The 27,670-nt window shown below is 38.5% G+C and overlaps 1 protein-coding gene across 2 annotated transcripts in view; it reads right to left on the bottom strand.

Moving 5' to 3' along the window:
• Positions 1 to 27,670, bottom strand: part of CLASP1 (CLIP-associating protein 1) — a 95,303-nt gene that overhangs the window by 54,983 nt on the left and 12,650 nt on the right. Inside the window, exons 1-7 of one of the 2 annotated variants that reach the window (XM_051215596.1) lie at positions 15,034 to 15,100; positions 9,333 to 9,434; positions 9,069 to 9,110; positions 8,452 to 8,513; positions 8,319 to 8,411; positions 7,727 to 7,872; positions 6,305 to 6,440 (exon numbers count right to left, since the gene is read on the bottom strand). In XM_051215596.1, coding sequence (XP_051066126.1) covers positions 6,305 to 6,440; positions 7,727 to 7,872; positions 8,319 to 8,411; positions 8,452 to 8,513; positions 9,069 to 9,110; positions 9,333 to 9,399 — 546 coding nt within the window. In that variant the 5' untranslated portion in view covers positions 9,400 to 9,434; positions 15,034 to 15,100. Of the gene's footprint in view, positions 1 to 6,304; positions 6,441 to 7,726; positions 7,873 to 8,318; positions 8,412 to 8,451; positions 8,514 to 9,068; positions 9,111 to 9,332; positions 9,435 to 15,033; positions 26,391 to 27,670 lie in introns of those variants that run through there. The other variant, XM_051215595.1, reaches the window with a different exon arrangement.

Below are 27,670 nucleotides of genomic sequence, written 5' to 3'. Positions count from 1 at the left end.
CATCCAGCTGACGAGTCCCAAATAGGGAGAAACGCGTGTGTTGGATCTCACTGCTAGCCACATTACATCTATTCTATTTCAATTGTATATATTAGGATAGCTACTTTGATAATTTGAAGGTTACGTACCGTTTTCCAGTGTTCACTTAAATATTTACAAAAAATGTGTCGTAACTGTTCATATCGAAGCAAGATGAATATCCTGTATTCTATTTCAGTGTCTAATCGCTTCAACTCTTGATTATTTTCAGTGTTTAAGATGTAACAAAGAAGGCTCATTCAGTCATATGCAACGTAGAACCCGAATCATGTGCATCGATTCAAGTTGCCGTACCACATTAACACAGAGAGAAAATTATCCCGAGAAATCCAAGAGTATTAGAAGTAGTAGCAGTATCAGTAGTAGTAGAAAAGATTAGTTAACGAAAAAGGAATAAGAGAAATTCAGGACTCAGATTTCAAAGGAATATAAATAGTGAATTGACCTTCTGCAGTGCGAATGGTTCTGAGCCATGTCATTCAAATTCTCCAACCATTGATTAAGATAACCATACGGATTCTAAACATACAGCATACACCTATTAACATAGCCAGATCAAACTGTTAATGGTTTCAAATACTGGCGCCATATCCTAGTCTAGCCGCCCCTACCTTTCTTCCAACCTACTCCTACATCGGATAACATCGCCTGTTGAAGTACGAGGTGGTTGGGTATATGTAACAAATTTGACAATCACTTCAGTTAATGAGGATCCACAACTGATTCACCATCTTAACCTAGTGCATTATAACCTAACTTTGGTATCACTCATACACACAAAGCTAGTGTTAATATGGGAACGATTAATTTAGTACGGAGTCCAATGTTTTTTAAACTTCCCTTAGCAAGTCCAACCAAGAGTCAGTGTGGATAACATGCATTAAGTTTCATGTTTTGGTTTAGTCATTTTTGATTTTTTTTTCTGGCTCCGTCCTACATCGGTAAGCATCCTGGACAATTGATTAAATCACTGAATAGAATCTTCTTATATATCCGTTGAATTTATGGAACTTTCCATGAAGTTCATATTTTAATAACTTTATATTTTTTGAAAAGCCTATAGTTGCGTAATTCGCTTAAAGATATTTATTTATTTACATACAAACTGTTCCCATTGATACTCGTCAGTGTAATTGGTCATTTATATTGTTTAAGTTATATTACTTCTACAAAATACTGTCAATAATAATAATACTGTCAAATGCATATCAATTATTTCTCCATGTTTTTGTAATGTGCAGCACAGACACACACACACACACGCATAAATCTACCTACTCCTGTAACTATTTTTCAATAACTTTTCTAATCAAAAAGTTCACGAAGTTATAACACGAACGTGTATATTAATCTCGAAATTCCACAAAAGTTAACAAACAAATTGAACCATTTCATTTCAAATACCAAATGAATAACATTTTATTGATCATTCATTTACTGTTTGACAGGATTATAATGATGGTAACTTAAAAGAAAGGGATAATAGTTCTATAATTCATTAAATAATTAATGATCTGGTACATATTCATGTACAACTCAACACTGAGCCACTCGATTGATTGATAGACGGAAAAGTTTTAAACTCGTAATTCGGCCATTGCAAAGGGATAATTTTCATGAATAAATACATGTTACTTTTTTACGAATAACGAAAGGGAAACATAGCTCCTAAGAGCGTATCAGACTGGTATATTTTATGGTATGGTACAGACATAAAACAATACCTTTCCTGTCTACCGTTCCATTCATAATCTAAGCACTGCTTATTCAGTAGTTTTAGAACACGCAAAAGAATTCCATAATTGCTGTCATAGAATACTTGCTAAATTCCTGGTATGACCTACCATAAATAACTACATTTCGGTGGTGTAATTAGATAGTGATACCCTAAAAAGAGTACTGCAAATAATAGACATTCGGATAATGAGACTACACGAGAAGTGGCGTAGGTTATCAAACGCTAGTTGAAATTTCACTCAATCAACAATTAACTAAGGTTGGTGCAATTCCAGATGTACGTAAAATGGTCGAGCAACTTAATTGCATCGTTCCTAACTGTTTATTTAGATTGAATTTTGTTTAGTGATGGGTGACACGTTGCGTCTTATCAGGGTTTTCCTTTAACTATCGCTTATTTTGTAAATACGCTATAGGGTTCAAAATAGATATATGCAAGCAACTGGAGCACTCAACAATCAAGATCAGTGCAAGGTTATCCTTGATAGCAACATGCTCCCAAATGCCCTGGTACGGCCGAGAGTGGGGAGAGTCCGCTCTCCCTCTCGAAATACTCTCACACGGCCACGCGTATACAGCCCCTGCAAGGGAAGTCCTACTCATTACCTTCTCGTGGCAGGGGTGTTGTTTACGAAAATGAGAGGACGAAAAGCGAATGTCCGGCGCTTTAACTGGATCCCAAACCAAATCAATGGTGCACATGGGCTCCAGTATCCTGCGGGAACAAATGGCGTATGAACCAACCGTTGGTCACCGGCTACCATGGGACTGCATCTCCTTACGATGCTCCACTGCCTTGTGGGTTAGACCTTTAGGTCAAAGGCTCGGGGTGTGGCCCCCTAAGATAACCACCTGCTTCGGTCTGGGCACCCGGGCAGTATCGCAGCCCACACGCAAATGATGAACTCTCTATGTCTATGGAAACTAGTTTTCTCGCTTCGAATAACAATCAAATGATTCAAATGATTATTATTACTATTATTATTATTATCATTATTATTTACCACATTATTCACCCTCTTTTATACTTATACAGCGACTCGTCTTTGGTGGAAATTCGACTGTATCTAAACGTTCTCGAGTCACTGTCCGGTTGAAAATTGTATGTTACAACCGAATATAAGTACTGAAGCAGTTTTCCTGAAACCACGTGCACCATTCAAACTGGCTGCCTACAACTTTCGCACACTTATGCAGGTTGGACAACAGATAGGGCTGGCTATGTCTTTGGAAAGTCTTCATATCGATGTCTGCTGTCTATCTGAGACCCGTATTCAAGACTCTGGTGAAGTACTACAAATTCGCTCTCCATCTGTCACTTCAAAAAGCTTGTTTTACGTGCGCTTATCCGCGGACCCTGTGGCATCTTCGTCAGGTCTTGCTGGCGTTGGTGTCGCACTGAACGCTAGAGCTGAGGCAGCACTAATTAACAGTCGGTTATGTGCTGTTAGATTAGAAAGTTCCATCAAAGTGAGAAGAAATCGGCGTGAGAAACGATGTCTTTTCGTCATCGCCTATGCTCCGACACATTGCAGCCCGGATGCAATCAAGGATGAGTTTTACCACCAGTTATCTGTTCTTCTTCAGAAAGTGCGTTCGACAGATATTGTAGTACTAGCCGGAGACTTGAATGCTCAGGTCGGGCATCTAGGCACAGAAGAGAGTCGTTTAGGTGGTCGATGGGGACTTGTTGGTCGCAGGACAGATAACGGGGACCGTCTACTGCAACTGTGCACAGACCACAACCTGTTTCTGGCTAGCACTAACTTTCGGCACAGTCATCACCGATGTGCCACCTGGTGTCTTCCCTCTGCATCTCAAGCCTGGACTCAGATTGATCACATCGCGATCAGCTACCGCTGGCGTGGTTGTGTACAAGACTGCTGTTCCTTTTGGAGTACCTATCTGGACTCTGACCATGCCTTGGTCTGCGCCAATCTTGCCTTACTTTTCAGTGGACAACGAAGTGACCGCCACCAACGGATTGATGTTAGCAAGCTGGTTGCCACTTCTTTTGCAAGTATCGAATCGAGCTAGTTTCTAGGCTAGCTACCATTCCACTGAAAAGTATAGATGAACATTGGTTGCAATTGCATGACGCCATGAAAATGGCGGGTACAGTCAGTTGTGGGTTCGCGAAACGTCCCGCTTATAAGCACTGGGTTTCTGCAGGCTCCTTACAACTAATCGAAGCCCGTCGGTCTACTCCGAGTGACCGTGAGTTTGACCACAAACGAAGGATGTTACGCAAGGAAATTGGGCAAAGCTTGCGTAAGGACCGAGAAGCCTGGTGGTCGAAGCGTGCTAATGAGCTGGAAGCAGCAGCTGCATCTGGTAATTACCGGAAGCTCTTCCAACTCATACGAGCCACCGGCAGCGAGAAGTCTGGTGTGAGTGAAACAATCTGCGAGGATGATGGGATGCCAATCACTAACATCCATCGACGTCTTGGACGATCGGCAGAATTTTTCGAAGGGCAGTTCAACTGGCCTGCTGCTCCGGCAACATCGGTCAGACTGTCCTGCCCTCCATGGCCGGTGACGACTGATCCACCAAATGAGGAGGAAGTCCGCAAGGAACTCCAACTCTTGAAGCGATACAAATCACCTGGCCCAGATGACGTACCTCCGGCCCTTATTAAAGATGATGGTGACTTTCTGACTAAGGAACTAACGACGATGTTTACAAAAGTTTAGGAGCTAGAGAGTGTACCAACGTCATGGAATGAGTCGATAGTTGTCCCTATCTTTAATAAGGGTTCACGTCGTTCCTGTAACAACTATCGGGGGATAAGTCTACTTCCGATTGCGTCCAAGCTATTGGCTTCCGTCATACTTCGTAGGTTGTTCAAAACCCGAGAAAGATTGACTCACGAGGAGCGGACTGGTCTTCGTTCTGGTCGAGGATGTATTGATCATATATTCACCCTCCGCCAAATGTTAGAACACCGCCATACTTATCAAAGGCCAACAATCGCAGTGTTTCTTGACATTAGGGCTGCCTTTGATTCGTTGGACAGGGCTGTTCTCTGGGATTGTCTATTGAAGAAGGATGTGCCTGAGAAGTTTATTAACATCCTAAAAGCCCTATATACAAACACCTCAGGCAGAGTGAGGGCATACAACCACCTCACTCCATTGTTCCATTCGAGCAGTGGGGTTAGGCAGGGTTGCCCAATCTCACCATTCCTCTTCAACTTTGCCATCGATGACATTCTGGAAACAGCTCTGATGGATGTAAGTAATGGTGGTGTGGATCTGTTGCCTGGAGAAAGACTTCTCGACCTTGAATATGCGGACGATATTGTCTTACTGTGCGATAATGCCCAAGGCATGCAATCCACACTTAATCAGTTGGCAATCAGTGTCCGTAGGTATGGTATGTGCTTTGCACCTTCGAAGTGCAAAGTACTTCTACAAGACTGGCAGGATTCTAATCCTGTGCTCACTCTGGATGGTGAGCAGATAGAAGTAGTCGAGAAGTTCGTGTACCTAGGTAGCTGCATAAGTGCTGGTGGAGGTGTGAGTGATGAGATCAATGCACGTATAGTGAAAGCCAGAGCGGCTTATACCAATCTGGGTCACCTTTGGCGCCTTCGTGATGTTAGTCTGGCTGTAAAAGGTCGGATCTACAACGGCGTCGGTGAGAGCAGTTTTGCTCTATGTTTGTGAAACCTGGCCTCTCCGAGTTGAGGATGTTAGACGACTCTGTGTTCGATCATCGCTATCTCCGAAGGATTGCTGACATACAGTGGCAACACCATGTCAGTAATGCAGAGGTTCGGCATCGTGTGTTCGGGCACAGAGATGATAATTCAATTGGTGTCACCATCTTGAAACACCGACTTCGGTGGCTTGGACATGTTCTCCGAATGTCGTCCCAGAGAATTCTACGTCGTGCATTATTTGCCGACTCTGATACTGGTTGGAAGAAGCGGAGAGGTGGTCGGTGCATGAAATGGTGGCGTGGTATGAAAGCTGCAAAGGACTGGCTTCTGTTGGTCCTTCACGACTCCCTGGTTGGGGTCTGAGAGATGGTGCTACACAGTGGCTAGAGACGTTATCAGATATGGCTAAGAATAGAAGCCAGTGGCAATCCTGCTGTAACCTTCTCTTACTTTCTTCATAAAAAGTGGTTGTGTCTCCCTTAACTGAAAGGTTTCTTCTTATTGTACCTTTCCGTTCCCTCATTATTACTATTATTATTACTACACTACCTTACACCAACCTCTTCGTTATTATTCTCTTTTTTCACGCTCCTTACCTTTTTTTCTTTCTCTTCGAATTCTCATTGTTTTGTGTGGCGCATATATATTGGCGCTCTCTTGTACCAATATTTATGTGTTCAAATAAATAAAATAAATAAATAAATGATAGCAACACTAGAGTTGAAGGATGGGTTTGGACTTCCAACAATGGACAGATTTACCTGAGCTCACTGAGAAACATTTGTCAAGAAACCAGCGTCTAGAGCATTCTCGATAAAAAAGGACATAATGCGATGGTAACTTTGGAAGATTTTTACTTACCTCTAAAATAAATCGCATCGCAACCACTCCACTGGTTGCCATAACTTTAGCGCTATTAGATAATAACGCAATAATTGTTTGTAAAACACTCTCAGCGAAACGATCAAAACGATTACGAATTTCTTGAGATAAAAAGCTGTTATTGAGCAAAAAGAATATAAGGAAATGAATCCAGTGAAAATAGTTGAAGTACACGTTATGAAATGTTTTAAAGACCTTGGTGGTTTGAAGTGAATCAATGAATGAAGATGTAAACTTTCTTCGGCTGAAATAGTAGAAACATAGATAATGCAAACTTAACCCACGTCCACCCTGACGTGCCATCCTAACTAACATATAGGAGTAGCCCAATAAAGATGGTTAACATCAGCCAGTCTGACACACTACACCAGTCTATGAAGTCATCAACTGCTGGACTTGAAACATGTCAAGCAATCCAAGCTTCCTTGTTAGTTTCCATGAGGTTGGAGACGCTAGGTAACAAAGAAATATATACATTTATTCTTTATTTCTTTAGAGCTACCAAGTTAAGTACGATTTCATACTTGTTAGTGCCTGATACTATTATTTCCTTTCGTGAATCCCTCATGCCTATCTGGTTTAAGAGATACAATGAGCAAATCTAGAGGTCGTTTTAAAGCGGAATTCAAAAATGTGACTCAGTGACGGAAAACATGTTTTTTTTAACTAGGACGCAGACTATCTATTAAGTGAGATAGATAGCTGATGATGTTTCCTACAAATACCTAGGTAAATTGGACATGGTTTGAGTTTACAACCCAGTGGCTGAAATTTGAATATTTAAACTAATGAACAACAAGTACATAGGAGTTTAAATTATGAGTGGATACTACGTGCGAAAAGTAGGAAATAGAGTGGTTCCAAATGTTTAGATTGAATATAGCAAACTGCATAATTGACATTCGTATCCCTAACAGCTGAGTAGGTTTTAAACCACCAAAATGTAGTGTTGAACGTTTTTTGTTGAGTTACGCTTGGTAAGTACTATAGGGACATAAGTAAACGGATGTTAAGGAGAGCTCGAAATGAGTGAGGCCGTTTTCAGGTAAACATTATTCCAATCTAGAGACACTTGATAATTTAAAGAAGTGATATTTAATTGTCCAAGATGTTAATCAGCATATCTATAAAGCATCAGGGATCGCAACCTATGATTTTAGCTGGATAATTGTTAGGAGAAACTTTGTTGTCAACTTATTGTTTGATTGAATACTCAAATGTATGAAATACTGAAGTGGACCACGCAATTAGTAAACAGTCTAACCACTTTAAATATTATATTGATAAAAACATTAGAACTTTTCACAATATTGATGAGATCTGACTTGAAAATTTGATTTCAATGATAATAACCCAAGGATAAATATTTTTAATTGTGTAGTCATGCATATGTTAACTTACGCGACTGTTATACATGCTTCTCGTACAACTGAAGACCTTAAATCACGCAGGGAAAGATCTATGGAATTTTCCAAAGTTTTTAATAAGGGAATAAATTCATCATATTGCAGAGCGCCATTGGCAACTATAGCACGTAATGTTTTTAACTGAAGAGAAAGAAATGATAACAGAGTAGATTGCATGGAATTCAAAAATACAAATAGTCAATTAATTTTGATCTAAAATACGCACTAAGAATTTTTGATGAATTTTAGAGTGATTTACATTACAACCAAGCAAATTCCTAATTTTTATTTGGGGACTGATTGTAACTTAAAATTTTAAGAAGGAATTACAAATTCAGAGGAAATTTGTGTATATAAATGAATTAAGTACAACACTGGGGGATAAATCATACTACATTAGGAGCTAATCATAGAAAAGAGATTAATGGACTTAAAAAGAATGAGCTGCTATAAAATGTTGGGAAACGACTACAAAATTTGTTTTAATTATTGTGAAATTGATATTAACTTGGAATAAAAACTGCCATTATTGAATTTTTAGAATAAGTACGACCCAAAAAGGAGAATAAGGAAACAATTGAAATTACCGCATCTACACGTTTTTCCCATTCTTCAGGATTCCCAGAAAGTGCATCTTTTACACGATTTATGATCTCCGTAAGTTCTTTGGGAGAAGATGCCTACATAAGTAGATAAAATGCATAGTCATAGTACACTTACAGTGATTGACATGGACGGTATAAAGGACTGTCGAAATACATCCTCATCCACGGCGCCAGCACCTAAAAGAGAAATTTCTATAAAAGTATGGCTTTTATAGAGAAAAGTTTGATTGCTTAAAAAAACAAAATAAAATAAACACTAATGGTGTTTTGGAGTGGTAAACAGTGAAACAAAACAAGTAATAGAATGTATAGATAAACAAAAACCACTAAAACTCTACAAGAGTGAAAGGAAAAACAAAACACAACACAAACCAATACCTGATAGTGTTAATGATGAAGATGATAGTCTAGATCGAGATTTACTGATGAAATGCTGAACACTGTTATTTGTCGTATCAAGCTGTTGAAAACCACCATCATAACGACAACTGCCATCAGCATACTGTTTTATGCATATTAGAAGTAATGATTTTGACAAAATGACATGTAAGAGATGACAAAATATATATGAGTGGATATGTGTGCAGAGTGGTGGCAGGGGAGGGGGACTTAATAGGAAATCATGCCAATGAAATGATGTGCAAAAGTGAATGATTTTCTTTAATGAAACAAAAAAATAGTATAGCATGCACAATACAATAAAATTAATGAGGACATTTTTACGAAAACTACCTTGTGGATCACCGGTGGAACGTTTTCGTACAGATTTTCCACCTGGAGATGGTAGCATGTGTAAGATGGAATGATAATGATTAACCCGAGTCAGAAATTGTTTACATATTTAATTAAAAAAGGGAAAAATCACACAAGTCAAAGAGTTTTTTATTCGACAAAAATGTGAACTACTCTGAAAAGTTTCACACGCTAAAACTGCCAAAAGCAAACTAAGCACTAGATCAGCAAAAACGCTATCAACAGAAGAAAAAAGAAAGATACCTGAGACTGAAGTTTTGGATAAAGTTCCAGGTTTGCGTTCGATGCCATCAGCAGCGGAGTTGGACATAGCAGTAGTCACAATAACAGATGGAAACCTGGAAACTAAATCCAAAGATAGCAATAAGACCAATGAGAATAAAGTTAGTGTGATATATCACTGGTGATTTGTTTAATGGATTGGGTAGTTCAGTAAAAAAATAACAATGATACATCAGTTTAAACTATCAGAACTGGTAAACAGGGTAAACGAATACGGGAAATAAGGTTGTATAAGTAGGGAATTCATTGGTAAATGATGCCACAAAACTTAAGAAAATGAAAAGCAAGAGTAAATAGTGAATGTTTGCTAGTTTAACCTAATAACTGTAGTCATCTAAGCTCATTACATTTTATACTAGGTTCTTACTATCTCGCGTAATTTGACAAAGTTTATTTCAATGGGTCTCAAATTAACCTTACATTTCCGATATTTTATAACTTAACTATTGAGGCATTGTTAATCCAGTAACGCGTAGTTGAAAGTTCTTTACATCTGTAAAATTAAACGGTGAGATTTGTATATAGAGGGTAATCTGCAATTTAATCGAAATTTTCCAACCGTGAAGTGGTCGAACGAGGACTACTGTTATTATCACTAAACATTATCTGAGTCATATGCAGCGTGGGATTTGAAACATACAAATTGAAGTTGTCACATTATATTAGCACAGTGGGATGAAATTATCAAGAATATTTCAGAATAGAAAAAGTAACAGTGTCAGCACTAGCAGAAACGACAAGGTATAGATAATATGATTCGAGGAGATTGAATTTATGCAACGAAAAGAAGTACATAATAATTTAAGAACTCAAGATCTAAGGGAAGATGAAGAGCGAATGGACTTGAACCATTTTGACTAATTCTGAGCCATGTCATCTAACATCTCTTTTTACCGACTGGTTACGATAATTGCAGAGACCTCAACCAGATGGTAATCATTTTGTCTGCATGGGTCAATTCAACTGTTCAGGGCTTCGTAGACTGATAGAGCGGTAGCTTAGTGGTTAAAGCATCCGACTTCTGACAGTCATGTCCGAAACCCACCGAACCTACTTCGGTTTGAAAAACCGGATAGTTTCAATCGTCGGTTCATTTAGTGTGGCTCATACTCAAGTGACTGGTGAACGGGTTTATTATTTATTATAATTTTACTTTTATAAACTGATGCCACATAGTGACTTGGCCGCCACAAGCTTTCTTTCAGCTTATATCAGACATCGCCCTTCCCCGCACCAAGCCATCGATGGACTCAAATAGACCATATTGCCATCAGTCATCGTTGGAGCGGCTTGATAGAAGGCTGTCGATCTTTCTGGAGTGCATGTTTAGACTCGGATCATGCGTTAATACGAGCATGCATTTGTTTGCACCTCATTGGACGCAGAAAAGCCACAATTAAAAAGACTTATTAGAATTGAACTCGGTGACGAGAAAGCCAAAAGCAGATTTCAGAAACTGAGATCATTTTTGGGTAATTCTGAAAACGAGGCTGACCTAGATGTTGCTTGGAAAGATGTACAAACAGCAGCAACATATGTTCGTGATTTGAACCAAAGGGTCACGAAAAACCAGTATATTTCTACTAAGTCTATTGCGCTGATAGATTCTCGTAAACTCATCCTATCAGGCTCTGAACACGATGAAGAGCGTAAACAAATCAGATCCAGGTTAACCAAAAGTCTAAGGAACGACCGTGGGCAGTGGTGGGCAACGAAAGCAATAGATGGAAAAGGCAGCGACTGTAAGTAACAGAGGGCAGCCATTCAGACTAATAAAAGAAACTGGGACCAAGAAGTCAAGTGTGAGACGATCTCGGAAAAAGATGACAGCCCAGACGTTTGAAACGATGGGCAGAATACTTTAGGAGGCAGTTCAGTTGGCCTTCAGCTACTATACAACCACTCTCCATTCCCAAACAACCTGGATGGAACACTGAAGTAGGTCCCCCCGACTCTAGTTAAAGTTCAAAAAGCTATAGATAATCTGAAATGATGAAAAGCAGCTGGCCCAGATGGGTTGGCTCCAGAGGTCTTTAAGGATGGTGGTTCAGGTTTAGCGATTAGGTTGACTAATATTTCAACTAAAATCTGGGAACTGCATGTAATCCCATCTGTCTGGTCACAATCACTGATCATTCCAATATAAGATATCAAAATCGTCCTGTGATAACGATAGAGGAATTAGTTTGACTAACATAGCATCTAAAATACTATCCTCAATAATTATCAGATGCCTAACAAAGACTCGTGAACTGCAAACACGAAAAAATCAGGATGGCTTCAGACCTGGTTGTGGCTGCATCGACCGCATATTCACCATCCGTCAGGTTTTAGAAAACAAGCATACTTATCGGCGTCCGATAATGATAGTTTTCCTAAACTTGAAAGCAGCATTTGACTCTGTAAACCGAGAGGTTCTGTGACAGTGTTTCATTGCAAGGTGTACCTCATAAGTACATAAACCATGTGAAGGCTCTACTCGAACACTACTAGTTGAGCGAGAGCTTATGGCGAACTGTCATCTGCTTTTGCAACCTCAAGTGATGTCCTTCAAAGCTGTCCACTACCTTCATTTTCTTTCAACATCATAGACTTACTGGTGGAAATAGCGTTCTCGTCGACTGAATTCTCGGGCATTGATCTCCTACCAGGACGTTCACTTACCGACTTAGAATACGCAGATGATATAGTCCTGTATGGGGATGCTGATAAAATGAAGTCTTTTGGTAGCACTGAGCAACAATGACAGGATGTTTGGGATGGGTTCCTCCCCCTCTAAATGCAAGTTGTTGCTTCAGGACTGGCCTGCATCAACGCCTGAACTAAGGATAGGCAGTGAAGTAGTTGGACGCGTCGACAACACTTATCTTGGAAGCCTGACCGGTCCTAGTGGGTTAGTGCTTGACGAAATCTCTGCACGGATTCAGAAAGGTCGTTTGGCTTCTGATAACTTACGTCACCTATGGCGAAGGCGAGATATCTGTCCATCAATTAAGGGACGAGTATATTGAGCAGCAATTTGTTCTGCTCTACCTTACGTCTGCGAAACGTGGCCATTAACAATAGAAGATACTCGTAAGCTACTAGTATTTGATCATAGATGTCTTAGAAATATTGCTCGTATCTGCTGGGATCACCCAGTAAGTAACAGTGAGGTTAGACGTAGGGTATTAGGGAGTGATGGTGAATCAGTTGATGAGGTTGTGAACCTACATCGACTGAGATGGTTGGGCCACGTGTTACGTATGCCTGAACACCGATTATCACGACGTGCAATGCTAACCGGTGTTGGAGATGGTTGGAAGAAAGTTACCAAAGTTACCAAATCAAAATGTGGCCTCAGTGCTTGAAATCACTAACTTCTAGTCTGAGCCATGTTGGGAGATGCAGACTACTTGGTTGGGGTCCGCGCGACTATCGTAACCAGTGGTTGGAGACTCTTCGTGACATGGCTCAGAATCGATCATACTCGCGTAGGTGTATGCACTTTTTGTCTGCTCTTAAACTGTAAGATTAAAATTACTTTATACCTTTATATGAACTAATTCTTTCTTCCTGTATTATATCCGTATACACAATCTTTTTTTAATATATTACTACCATTGAAGTGACTATTTCTATTAATTTGGTGCTCATCTTGTTGTGCTAATGAGGTGTGGCAACTTGGACCGATGCATATATATGCCTGGTCCTACGTTGTAGCTGACTGACTGAGACATCGCCCGTCGAGGTAGGAGGTAGTTAGGCATATGTAATACGTGTCCTAACCACTTCAGGTAATGAATATTCAATACCTTATCATTAAACGATTTCCAATCTTTAACTAGAACTCTATGCCTAGCCTCAACATTGTTCACTCAGTCAATCAATCACAACGTAGAACCTGGTACGTACATACATCAGTCCTAGTTACCACACCCCATTAGCGCAGACATGAAATTGTCAGGTCAAATCCCAGAGTAGTGGGAGTGGTAACAGTATGAATGGTGATTGGAAAGATGAGACATCAAAGGTATGATACAAGAAAATATAAATTAGTGAAATAAACACAAAAGGTTATGAGGAATTCGAGAGCTCAGAATTTGGGACGGACCAATAATGAGGGGCTGGTGACAGTAGCTAGGTACTAAACTATTATTACGTAAGTTTCAACCGATAACTTGGTTTGTCCCCAGAGTTATTAGAACTTAGCATAACTAATCCTATAAAGGGGATAGAGCTATTTATTTTGGAACTAGATAGATTTGTATTCACAATACAATAACTAAACTGAGTTATGACACAAATAAAGATATACTGACTAGCAAACATAAAACTGGGTATGAATATCATTTCTCTCTGATAAATAACTCATGAATATAGTAGGTAAACGAAAACAACTAAATGAACTGAAATAGATCGATGCCGAACGATTGATAAATAAGCAAGAAATAATAAATCTTAAGAGTAGGTAAAATTGAGCACAATTGTACAAATGTCGATATTATTGATGTTATCCTTAATCGGAGAGTAAATGGAGTATGGTCTGAACCAGAAACCTGCAAGTCAATAGGTCATACGCAACGTAGAACCAGGAATATGTGTACAGGGGTTCAAATCGTTAGTCTCAGATATTAAAAAAACCACTCCACACATATCTACTGCTGAAAATAAGAATGCTGATGAGAGTTTTCCACAAACATTTGGTAAATTATCTGCCTTGACTCCATGACATTTAGAACAGTAGCCTAACGATCGCAGCAATTGACAGGTTCATGAACTGCTTTGATTATTAGCGCAGTTGTACCAGCCTTCAAATAGTATGGTTCATATCCAAGTATATAAACCTGTACTTGAAGCTACATCGAGTTTGGTCGATTAAGAGACTGTGTAGTGAAGCTTAAAAAAAACCCAGTTACATTGGGAATAGGTTGACCTAGTTATGAGGCAAGTCAGAAAGGATGGAGATAAATCTATTACAGACGCATATTTGGTTACACAAAATTGATTCCTTCCAGTTTATTTTGAGCATTTTGATAAATCACTAGGAACTTCGTGTAAAAATTGAAAAGGGTCAAGAAGATACGAGCCGGATTTTGTTTCAGAAACTTTTCGTCCTATGAAGTCTTTCAAGTGAATATGTTTTCCGGACAATGTACGGTCGGTACATGTAATTTTCTTTACGAAACCTTTACTGAGTTGTCAGCAACTCTCTCTTACAGATCTGTACACACGCTGCTGTGTATACCTATGCACACAACGTCGATTCAGGACGCAATCCTGTTAAAGTTGGAAGTTGCAAATCTATCTGAAACTTTTCGGTGTTAGTGAAAGGTGCACCTTTCACTAATTCTATTTTTATGTAACCCATATGGGTTACATAAATAGCATTTTTCGAGTCCATGTCATTTTCCCTGGAAATAATTAGACCGTTAGCCAACTTTAACACTGGAAAGCACTTATAAAAGGTACCTTTAGGATTCTAAACATGAGTCCGTTATTCAAAAGTGAATTTGTGTTACAGAAACAATATTTCACTAGATTAACCAAGTATGATCAATACAAGACCAGCCACGGGTTCGGATATTAGGTTTGACAGATAATTCAACAAATGTGTGGAAATAAAGTTTATAAAACTACCATTTAAGGACTTCATATGTAAAAAAATAACAGCAATACCTACTTTGACTACCACACAGTTAATAACGTAAAGATACGCGGGAGAGTTAAAAATGGTCACCAATGTGTCATTTGCTCAAATAATTGAACATTGAAATTATACTATCTGGATATCCAGTTAACATACTCCTTTGCGATATTTCAAATAACTCTATCTCTCACTACTATGCTATTATTAACTTCCCCATCTATTACATATGTCAAAGCGCTCTGTACAAATGTTTAATCTGAATCTGATCTGAATTTGAACCATTTGTACTTGAATGTACTGTTCCTCCAAACTTCATTCACTACTTTTCTTATTCGTCTTCGTGATATCATTCTGATTTAGATGTTGATCAATCCTGTCTTTTCAAGCGTATGCTCACTGGTTAGCTTATTATTTGGCATTTGGCGGTTTTCGAGGTTTTTATATTTCAAATTACATTATGATTATATTCCCTCACAGAAATTATCAATATAACATCATATTAAGATGGTTTTATGCCTTAAATTCTTAATTATTAATGATACCTTCAACAGAATCTATTTGTTCACAACCAACCTCATATCAACCTTATCGAAATACAGTACAAACATTCATATAGTACATTAGCGGCACACTTTTCGATATTTTTCATATTAATACCCTTCATGCGGATAATGCTGAAGAACTTTAGCACGTACACTTAATATTGTAATGGGTTCAGTGACGGCGTAAAGCTGTGAGTTCAGGTAAGGAGACAACTACTTACAAGTTGAAAGTTTCTACTTCTCAGTTTAACGCAAGCAGTTAGCCAAGTTTAGTAAAAAGGAATTTAACCAATTTGTAATTCCTTTTAAGTATAATCTTACGATTTAATCCGGTGGTCACTTCAGCCGCACAATGTCATGTTTTATAGTAATGGTACACAATAAAGAAAACAACAATATATCTAGAGACGGCCACTAAGGCAGACTTACCAGTTCAGATGTTTGGTAATATTCAACCAACTACATTTCTCACACGAAGCTTGGTAGGACCTAGAACTGTGATTCATACTTATTGACTTGTCTATGTTACTTGACAATTTAACTTGATATATTGTAGTTGACTGGTCATGATGTGACACTTAATCCGAATGATCTTAGTTCAGTCATTGTATATCCATGCTGGCCTCAACATGACAAACAGTATTACACCAAACAAAGTTGTTTGGTGGCTAGCGGTGGAAACCAACTTATGTAAATTGGGCTGAGAAACTATTTTGTAATGACTTTTTGAAGAACAAACGCAAGCTTACAGATGGAATTAATGTTTCCTATCAGGACAGTAGATTTATGAGGTGATTACGTTTGCCAAAAAGTATCGATAATCATCCTAAGTTTATATTTATTGATTCCTAATGTTTTTCGTCCCCTATTCAGCGTCTAGTATGAATTTTATAAATTAGTATACATTCGTTTTGAGATACCATGTAGAAAGACATCGGTTATACACCACTAGCTTTGCTATTGCTTATAAGTATAAATTTTAGAAAATATTGATGTCAGCACACCATCTGGTTGTAGCCAAGGTGAAACTGAAGCTAGAGAAGCACTGGACAACTGGACAAGTCACATCACGGAGGTTCATTACAACCTTTCTTCGAGGTACTGTCAAATTCAACGAATTCAAGATAACTCTCAACAACAGGTTTCAAGCCTTACTAACTAGTTGGAGGACATTTGAAAAGTGATCAAAGAAGCACTAACATCAACATATCACGAGGTTCTGGGCCGCAAGAAGCATCGTCATAAGGGATGGGTCTTTACCGAAACCCTGGAAAAGACTCGAGAAAGAAAGAACAAGAAGACAGCAACTAACAGCAGTCGAACAAAAGAAAGTCAAGTCACAAGCTGAATACACTGAATCAAACAAGCAAGAGAAGAAAAGCATCTGAGCCGACAAGCAGAAATATGTAAAAGAACCAGCAACGACATCAGAAAAAGCTGAAACAGGTGGAAATATCAAACAACTATATGACACATCAAAGAAACTGGAGGGGAAATGTAGTTAATCATAGCGAACGTTCAAGGACAAAGTAGGCCAGGCAGTCACTGAGAGTTGAGAACTGAGGAACATATGGATAGAATAATTCGAGGAACTCTTGGGTTGACCAGCTCCATTGAATTCTCTGGACACCGGTGTGGCACCTACAGACCTTATTATTAATGTCACTCCACCAACGATGGAAGATATCATGATGGCCATTAGATAAATCAAGGGCGGGAAAGCGGCAGAACCTGAAAATATACCAGCTGAAGCAATAAAGTCAGACAAAGAAATAACTTACAAGCGCCAAAAGATTGGAAAGATGAGCACCTTATCAGAATACCAGATAAAGGGGGTTTGAGCAAATATGAGAACTACAATGGAATCGCACTACTATCGGTACCAGGAAATGTTTTCAGCAGAGTGTTGTTGAACATCATGAAAGATTCAGTAGACTCCCAATTTTGAGATCAACAGATCAGAGTTCTTGAGGATCAGTGATGTATGGACCAAATCGTGACACTGTGGATCATTATTGAGCAACCGGTTGAATAGAATTCGTCAACATACATAAATTTCCTTGACTATGAGAAAGTGTTTGACAGTGTGGGTAAGGGAACTTTATGGAACGTTCTTCAATACTATGGAGTGAGTATGTAGAATTATGGTCTAGTATGATATTAGTACTGCTCTATTAATAGACCTAATCCTAAAATGATAGATTTGTCATCATGTAACTGTCTAATCCATAAAATCTTACGTGGAAGTCACGTCGTTGTCTACACTGACTCATCGTATCGTAACAATCACTAACATGTGATGGAGAACAAGCTTAGGCTAGAGATAGAACAATATATTTAATATGAGTAAGAGATATAAAGTAACATTCAACAGGGACCACGCCCAAAAGGCCGAGCCATGCCAACAGACCAACTCGAATTTATTCAATTCACTCTTCCCGCATTCTCCGTCGTTGGGTTCTTCTTCGCGTTAAATACTGAATATCTAGTTTCCCAGTTGTCTGGTGTTCGGCTTTAAGGATTGTGTGGTCAGGACTCAATGCCACTACAAGTAGCTGAGAGGATCGTCAACATCATCAGGGATTTATACGACAGACTACCCTGCAAAGTGGTGCATGGAGGACAGCTGACAAACGCATTTGAAGTGAAGACCAGAGTCAGACAAGGCTACTTACTTTTCCCTTTTTCCCATTTCTTTTGGTGGTTGGTTGGATTATGAGGACCTCCACATCTGATGGGAAGCAGATAATACTATGATCGAATTGGATGAAACCGGACGATTTGAACTTTGAAGATGATCTTGCTTTTCTATCCCATACACCTGAAAGAATGCAGGTGAAGAAAATCAGGGCAACAACAGCCCCTGCAATATAGGCCATTGGAAACAACTAGAAAGAAGAACCTGCGACAGAGTTAGTTGGAGAACACTAGTCGATGACCTACGTGTCCTGGTGTAACAAGCGTAAGTAAGCGAAGGCCGCAACTGAATAAGTTAAGCAAGCTCCTTTATGGTGAAAATGTAATCCAAATTTAATTAATAAATGAATAATTTCACAGAAACTAACGTCTAAATTAAAAGTTTTTATCTTCGTCCTAAAAACCCTCTGCCTAAATTAAACGCGACTATATTTATTTGACATGCATACTGTGAACCAACAAATGTTGTAATTTGTAGATCATGCCTGTAAAAATGGCGTGTACCTGCCTTTGAAGAAATATATTATATCTATATCTATCAAAAATAGTCTGAAGTTTTCAACAGAGCCTAAGAGTGGCTGGTAACTCCAGTGTAAGACACTTCACACTCTTACCTAACGTCTAGTAAATAAATAGAACTCATTCGTTTTACTTGATGTTCCTAATATGACATAGTCTAAAACTATGAGCTGAATACATGGCAACTTACCATCTCCTTAACAACACATATATACTCTCATACAAAATCACTTAATGCTAACAAACCAGTAATAGACTTGGTCAAAATGCGACTCTGGAAAAACAAATAAACTTGTGTTTCCGAGAGCCATGGTGGACCACGCGGGGTTGATAAGTACTAGACACTACAGTCTGTATCGATATCTTACGATAAAAACATCAAAAGATATATTCCGAACTTCAACAATCTGTCATACATATTTGAGCTACCATGAAGTTACTCACCATTAATGTTTGTCTATCATTATTGATACATGTATTAATGAGTTATTAGACAGCTAGTGTGTAGGGTTTAATACACCTACAGATAAATTTAGCGGATCAGTCCACAGGCTATCGCACACTAAATCCTGATGTAGCCAAGATGAGAGCTAATCAGCTCTTCAGCTTGTAAACGTTTATGCACTTTTGAAATGTAAAATATTATGATTAGTAAGGAAACAGAAATCGATCTAGTCTGCTAGAAACAAGGATGTGACTATAATAGTGCCTATCCAAAAGTAACTAAAGGTCAAGACTAGTCGCGGTTATAGAAAGATATAGGTTAGTGATCGGCAAATAAACAAAACATAATCACTCCAAGATTAAAGAAAATCAATACCATAAGTTGGACCATTTACCGGCCACACATATTTGTGTTTACAATTCATAGTCGTATGTTTTAAGTATATTTTTTAGCCTCCCTGTGACTGCTTCTTATTTCAAGAATGGGTCTCAATTTATTTGTGAACTCAACGCTACATTATCTCATTCCGTTGAAATGGACAGTATTTTTTCTGATTTTTCTCTCCCTCGTTCGAAACATTTTCGACACTCCCCATTTGAATAATTCCCACAATGATTTCTCTTTGCTTGATAGCCCACGACCTGCTACAGTCGAAAACGTTTTGCCACGTAAGAAGTAAGAAATATCTGTATTAAAAAATAAGGGTAATGCGAATCAAATATTTTTTGTTTTCGGCCACTTATTTTTTCTTCTTTATATTGAGCCATCGACGAAACAGTTTACTACTAAATAGTTCAACTAATTGCCAACGAACAGGAAAACAAGATTTGGGTTCTCTTTTAAACTACCTCCAACTATTTAATATTGACATTATTGATCTCAATTCTCGAGTTTTGTGTTTTATCCAGTACTTCTAGACAATTGGGTTAATTTAGCGGGTGTTTTTTGTAGCGTTTTGAACCCATAGAACTCTGAGTGAAGCTCATGTACAGACGGTTGTTAGAAAAGTTAGGCACCAAACAAGCCGAATAATTAAGAACATAAAAATGCGATAGAGTGATAATATCTGTGACGATCCTTGTGAAAGATACGAATATACAATCATGGGGTTGTTTTTGACCAGGTGCGCGTAGCCAGTCGATACTCATAAAACTAGATTTAGTTGAATCATTAATTGGCCCGCTTAATGTAGTTAGCCGCTGTGATTAGAACTGTCCTTAAACGAACCGATGTATTTCAAACAACAAATTAGTTTACTAGTTATTTGTTAGAGTTCAACATGTATTTCTAGATAGTACTGGATGGCCAGAAGGATCTCAAAACAACTGAAGACGAAAGAGAGTCGGGTAATACACGAGGAGGAAGAACACAAAGTGCCAGCAACAACGTAAATATTTTTAAAAATCGAAGCACACGACTGCATTACAAAGGAGAAAAACTATTTATAAAATAGCTTCATGCATCATTCTGCAAATTCGGTTTATGCAGGGCCTGTCCTTCTTCCAGTACATTTATCTTTTGTTGCCCTGCAATAAAATACCGATTCACATTGATAAAAGTACACATAAATATCGTGACCACCTGAAACAAGACCGAACGACGATGCTTTCAGATATATTGCTCCTTGCCAACAAACAGCGGTTACAATGTACCACCAAATGAAGGTATGGCATATTCATGTCCACAAATAAGCACTGAGGATAGTGTCTCACACAGAAAAAGGGGTTATGTAACAGTGGTAAAATATTTATGTGTACTTTTATCAATGTGAATCGGTATTTTATTGCAGGGCAACAAAAGATAAATGTACTGGAAGAAGGACAGGCCCTGCATAAACCGAATTTGCAGAATGATGCATGAAGCTATTTTATAAATAGTTTTTCTCCTTTGTAATGCAGTCGTGTGCTTCGATTTTTAAAAATATTTACGTTGTTGCTGGCACTTTGTGTTCTTCCTCCTCGTGTATTACCCGACTCTCTTTCGTCTTCAGTTGCTTTGAGATCCTTTTGGCCATCCAGCACATGCCTATAACACCTGATGGGAGTGGCGATGGAGGTGACAACAGTAACCCATGACTAAAAGTATGACTAACCACTTGTGCCACTAGTCAGGGCAACTACGATTGGCTCAACGCCTCGTAAACCTCAGATGCTAGAATCCACATGGGATTATTTGATCTGGAAACTGTTCGTGACGGTGTATCTACGCAAGATACAAACAGAAGATAACACTGAACACCGTTCTTGGTGCTTAAATGACGAAACGGTCAGGAGGGCAACAACCAGTAGATTTGAATCAGGTTGTAGCGTGGCGTCGAGTCGTGATTAACTATGAACACCGCTACCAAGAAACACGTGCCAAGTAAATCAGAAGGCGAATGTTGAACGTAACCAAATAAATCCATAAAATCCCCGAGAAGCTAAATACCAGGAGGCAATTAATGGACCATATCGAAATATATTTGCTGGCGATCTCGTGGTATCGAAAGGATACCGAGATCGTGCCAGGATACAAGCTTGGTTACAGAACGTAACCGAATTCGCGCGAAGTTACAATCAAAGTGTAAGTAAAAGAATGGAAGCACAAAATAGCTGTCATTAGCACAGTCAAACAAAAGCACATTAAAACAAACACTGGTACAGTTGGTTATAAGAATAATTGTTTTTATTAAACCAGTCGTGTTCTCGTGATAAATGTGAGTCACTATAGGAGCCCCCCGCTAGGAAGAGTTTACACTTTCGATAATTAGCGGCTTAACTCGTGGGACTGATCGGCTGACGAGCGATTGTAGGACGGAGGAATTGGCGAACAGGAAAACGATCGTTGATCGTCGAGTTGCCAACGAAGGTCGTTTTCGGAGAACGGTACCAGGAGCGATGTGCTGTATTTGTTTCTTGAGTTGGCATGCTACACGAGAGTGGTTTGTATCCAGAATCTGAAGATTGCGTTCGTAGTGGTCCGGACCAGAAACGCTGCAGACGTAGAACGAAACCACGTTGAGCCAAAAGACCAGAAGCGACCATAACGACCAAGTTCGAGACCAAGCGTATGCCAAGCATTCGAAACCAATATATCGACTGAGTGCGTTGACAAGAGCGTGGGTGGCCAGTCCAGCTTTCGCCAAAGTTGACTGAAGTCGACGGAACCAAACGGAGATGGTCGAAGGCGTGGGCTCAGGAAACAAAAAGAAAAGCAAAAAAGAGAAGAGTGTAGCATGCGTGTAGTATAGGAATAATCCTACACCGTATCGGTTGTTAACTGTGCGGCTAGTCGCGGAAGCGTACGGGCAACCGTACTCGGCGACCGGAACGTGAGACGGCAGTCTCGTTCGTATCGCGTGAGCCTGCAATCTCATCCGAGGTCAGAGGCGGCGTGGTCTGCTGATCTGGACGTGAGACTATCGTCTCATCCGTAGACGGTGCAGATGACGCGTGCTGTTGACCGGGACGTGAGAATGAGGTCTCAAATGTATCTAGCGTGGGACCTGAAGAAGATTTAAGGATCCCGCTAGGTTTGATAGGTCTATCATTGAATCTCAGGTTACCAGATAGGGCACTGTCATCGACGTGTGCTGGTTTGAGACGATCAACGCTGACGATCTCGACGCTGCCATGTCGATCAACCTTGAAGGTCTTTTCGTGACGAGGTATTCCGCCAAATATTTTCTCTCTATAGCTGTTGACTGTCTACGCATTTACTCATATGGATATAGTGGGGGGAAAAGAAATATTATGCTCGAGGCTCATCGAAGGGATTTTAACATTTGCCTTCATACAACACCTTCGGGTGCCGCTAGCCATTGCTCTAGACCTAAAGATGACGTTACTCTGATTTACAGCTGCTGATAATTTTTCAAGTCACTCATGTGCACACTGGCCGGCAGTGGTATCTCTAGAGAAGATAACAGGATCACATCAGTTGGATACTCCCCAAACCAAAGTATGGGGTGTCGGCAAACTCCCTTCATGCCAGACAGACAATTATTTCGATCACGTTATAAGCACCGGGAAACAGACTGCCTTTACTGCTGACGGCCTGGTTGAAGAGGTCGAGAATGCGGACATGAAAAGTCCCAAAATCAGGTTAAGCACAACGACTAACATTTATCTTCGTGCTATGTTGTATCTTTGTTCTATTATAATTAGAGGTAGAGTCCAGGGTGTCGAAATCGCTATGTGATTTGACATAGCAGTGTCAGTTTATCTTATGAAGGAAGAATTTCTATGGACAATAAACCCTGAGAATCGACAAAAATAATGTTCCTCAGAATTATTCATGGCAGGTGCGCTCCTTTGGAGAGATGTTTTAGGATATTCGTAGATCAAACGATGTACGTAGGTCATTTTAAACACAACTTTGTGGTTTTTCCTACACAAACTTCAGATGTGACACGGCTTTGATCATATGTTGTGCATCGTGAACTCGGCCACTTGGGAAAACGAGAAATGTAACATGCCATTCGTCAGAGGTTTTAGTGGCTACCCATCCACGACGATATAAAGAATTTTTGCAAGCATTGTAACATATGTTACAGTATAAAATCTTTTGTACATGTACCATAAATTCATAATCTTTGTGAACGTTGTGTTGATGTGTACCGCATAGTTCAAGTGAACTTAGAGAATATGTGGTGTTTGAATGAACTAATGATACCTTTGTACTTGTTGAATGCTTGATTTCGAATTCCAAATACAGTACATTCGTTTGTGCTTGTGTCTCACTTCTTAATTCAATTGCGTTATTTCTGGGATTCCTAGTTCATACTACAATTCAAATAATTCGAAACATTGTAGAATACCAACAGAAATCAGGAATACCTACACGACCGACAGCTAAACGGTCCGGTGTATATGTAGCGTTCTGTTTTTGGTAAGTTTGGGTCTAACCCGAAGGTACCTGGTGTACGAGGTTCGTGTTAGGAGCAGCAAGCGAGATTATATGATAGGAAAAAGTGATGAGGAAAAGTGGACAGACGACTCAGTGAGGACAAAGAACACACTTACATTTTATAACGAAAACAACTGACAACAATCAGAAATAACACGAGCGTGATATTAAGACAATCTGATAATCGAAAAAGAAGTTGATAGTGTAAAGATTCAAACGTATTGCAAAAGTTTAAAGACTCGAGTGTCTCTTACTATGGCTTTAAAAAACTCTTTGCTCCGTTCAGTCATTTTAAAAATTCTGGAAGTGAATGCAAAACGTATAATTCGAGGTAAAATAGTCTGTTATCAGACTACAGTACATACCCTTTCCCTTCAAGTACTAAACTGTGGTTTTAAGATCATACTTCAGAGATTACAGAAACATGTTGACTAATGTTTTTATGGTTGGTAGTTTTGATAATGTTTGCGTCACAAGAATATTAATGACGGAACCTAAACAGTTGTTGTCTAGGATGGAGTTAATTATAAGAAGTGAAGATATGGAATTGGGTTAAAATTTAGTATATGAAATCAACGGTTAGGAGTAGCTGTTGTGAATTGTGACATGGAGTTTGGATTAGGTATTAGGGTTGGTGTTAGGAATTAAAGTGTAGGAATGCTTATTATTCGTATGTTCGGCATACTCCGATATTGTAGTTATACTGTGTGTAAGGTATCTCGGTTTTTTATCGTTCGCTACGCACAAAATACTCAGCTGGAACAGCGTGATTATTAAGTTGAAAGTCCTTAGGAGGTAATTCATTCACCTTTTAAGATACCCAAACTTTTTTCTAAGAGAGCTTCTATGACAACTGAACAGTGTGGTGCATTAAATCAAGTTGATGCCAGCTAACTGGGAAAATTGGTACCATCGTTTTTAGTTAAATGTTACGCTTATGACCCTGGATAGACCATTACGTAGTTAGGAACATATATATTTATTGCACAAATTTAGGAGGTATATGGACCATCCCATCTTGGTCTAGAAGTGGTATGATAAAATCTAACTTTTCCAGTGTTCGCAGATAACTATAATTTTGATTTCAGAGATTGTGTTCAAGGAAGTAGGCAGTTTATAAGTAGTTTTTGAGGTTATTTCATTTGTGATCACTTATTTGAAAATATGGGAAATATATCTTACGATAATAATAATCTAGAACAGAATATTTATTTACCTCACTACATGCAATATTTCGTGGTTTTTATTCACAGAGATACGGAATATAACAAATCAGTTTCGGAACAGTTACAGTGTTCTACTCATTTAAAAATGTTTAAAAAGAAGTCTGAAAACTTGTGTTCAAATAGTTTTAGACAATTAGAACTGAAATTTGACTTCAAATTTTAAAAATATGTATATTTGGTACATTGAGAAACCACTCAATAAATGAAATCACTTTGTAATTATTCTTTATGTGGAATTTTATTCAGGGATTCCATACTACACAAAGAAATATTATCAGTATTGCATTTAACAATTTCAATTATTCGGTCATAGCAAATATTACTAATTGAGTATCAGTTAAATTATTTCCTAAGCAGATTATTATGTAAGACATTGAATCGTTCAATAATAAGATGTTAAGCATTTGCATGTAGGGCATCCATATTCATCTGCTTCATATCCTTGAATGCACTGGTTGTAACAGGTAATGCTAGGACAGCAATTACAAGTTGCACAACCTGTAGTTTCGTTAAGTTTATACAAACCACCTGGACACGTTTTTGTGCATGGCGTAAATGGACAATCAGTAGAGGATAAGTCATCAATATTGATAGTCAGTGGGATTGATACAGAATCCAGAATTTTAGTGTTAACTTCATTGCCACTTAATGGCTGAGTAGGATTGACAGTAGCTGATACACCTTGAACAATACTTTTTGGCTTTTTTGGCGGTATTTTGGACCGGTGAGAATTTCGATCATCATCCTCATCTTCATGAACATGACGATCCGAAAATTCTTCTTCATGAGAACGAGGTCTATATGGAATTTCTTGATATTTTTTATACGATTCATGATGTCGAAATGGCTTGGGAAATGGATTTCTTGATGGCGGATTGTGTGACTCACTTTCAGACTCTAATGGGAATGGATGATGAGATGGAAAATGAGAGTCCGGATGGTCATGATGATGAGATGGTGGCATATTTCTATCCTTAGTTGAAGGTCGAGGTTCATGTTTATCTGACCAAGGTTTGTATTCTTCTGGCTTATGGAACCTATGTTCCTCATCTCGTCTATCATGATGGTAATCATCTGTCAAACAAGTAGAAAATAGTGATGGAATATATCAAAACTATTTTAACAAACAAACTGTATTTCAGGAAAAATATAGTTTAGTCAAATGGCTGCGATATTTTATTTATTGAATTCTCGATTATTATTTTGTTTATTGTATTGAAACTGTTACCGTTTCAATTTCTATGGCTAAGTAGAATGATCACGGTAGCGTTAATTGAAGTGTTTGCAGGAAATATTGCGTCTATACTAGACTTTTTCACTACGTTGTTTCTAAAAGTTTGCCAAAAATGTTCCAGTAATCAAAATATCAAGGTTATCTCTATCAGTCTCAGTAATCTACTCGGTTAACTTAATGCTTTTTATAGTATCATCCCCTTCGCGTACTAAAAGAAGATCAATATTCTTTTAACTTATCAACTAGCATGAAGATACGTTAAATTAATAGAACGAAGGAATCAGATTCATGTATAACACGGTAGAAAAGCTTAAAATATTGACCCAAGTCATTTTCACTGAATACTAGAACCAGGTGAAATCAGCTAAAATTGATAACTTATTCAGTATAATTTTTCTTTGGAAAACTTATGTCAGTTGAAGATGTGATCGAAAATATCAAGCATTTAACCAGTACAATGTCATTTCATGTTGACTATCTTATATTATCAGAAGGGGTTTTGTGGAGATTTTAGCAATTTCAGTAGTCGAAATCATGAGTCAATTGAAGCAAGACCACCATGAAAAACCTGGAAGCATTGAATGACCGTTCCGTTCAAGTATGGGACTCTTCAGCAGCGTGCGTAAGACTGATAGGTCCTGGGTTCGAATCTCGCGGGGGGCGGGATTGTGGATGCGCTCTTCTGAGGAGCCCCAAACTAGGACGAAACGGCCGTCCAGTGCTATCAGGTTTTCTATAGTGGTCTATATTGGTTGATTCTGTCAAGTAGTTATTAGGCTCAATGAGTCAACATCACAGTTTGACGTTTACTATCTAAACTGATTATTATCTTGTAGAATGTTTCATATATATATATATATATATTAAGTAAGCTGAAGTGTTCAGATATAATTTCATTGAAAGCAATTGACAAAGTGTTCTAAATCTTGAGTTATTGTTAAGTAATACTGGTTAATTGTTTTGAATAAGTTTTACTGATAAAATACCTATGATTAGTAGGATACCCTTTACAACTTCTGTATAACTATTATTTGTATTAATGTACAATAAACATTTCGATATGAAAAATGATATGAATATTTAAAGGAATAAATAAGTTTGTGTAGAAATTACGTTGAAG

This window comes from Schistosoma haematobium, chromosome 4 (assembly GCF_000699445.3).
Source record: "Schistosoma haematobium chromosome 4, whole genome shotgun sequence".
Classification (NCBI taxonomy): Eukaryota; Metazoa; Platyhelminthes; class Trematoda; order Strigeidida; family Schistosomatidae; genus Schistosoma; species Schistosoma haematobium.
This window is presented reverse-complemented; position numbering and strand designations above follow the sequence as displayed.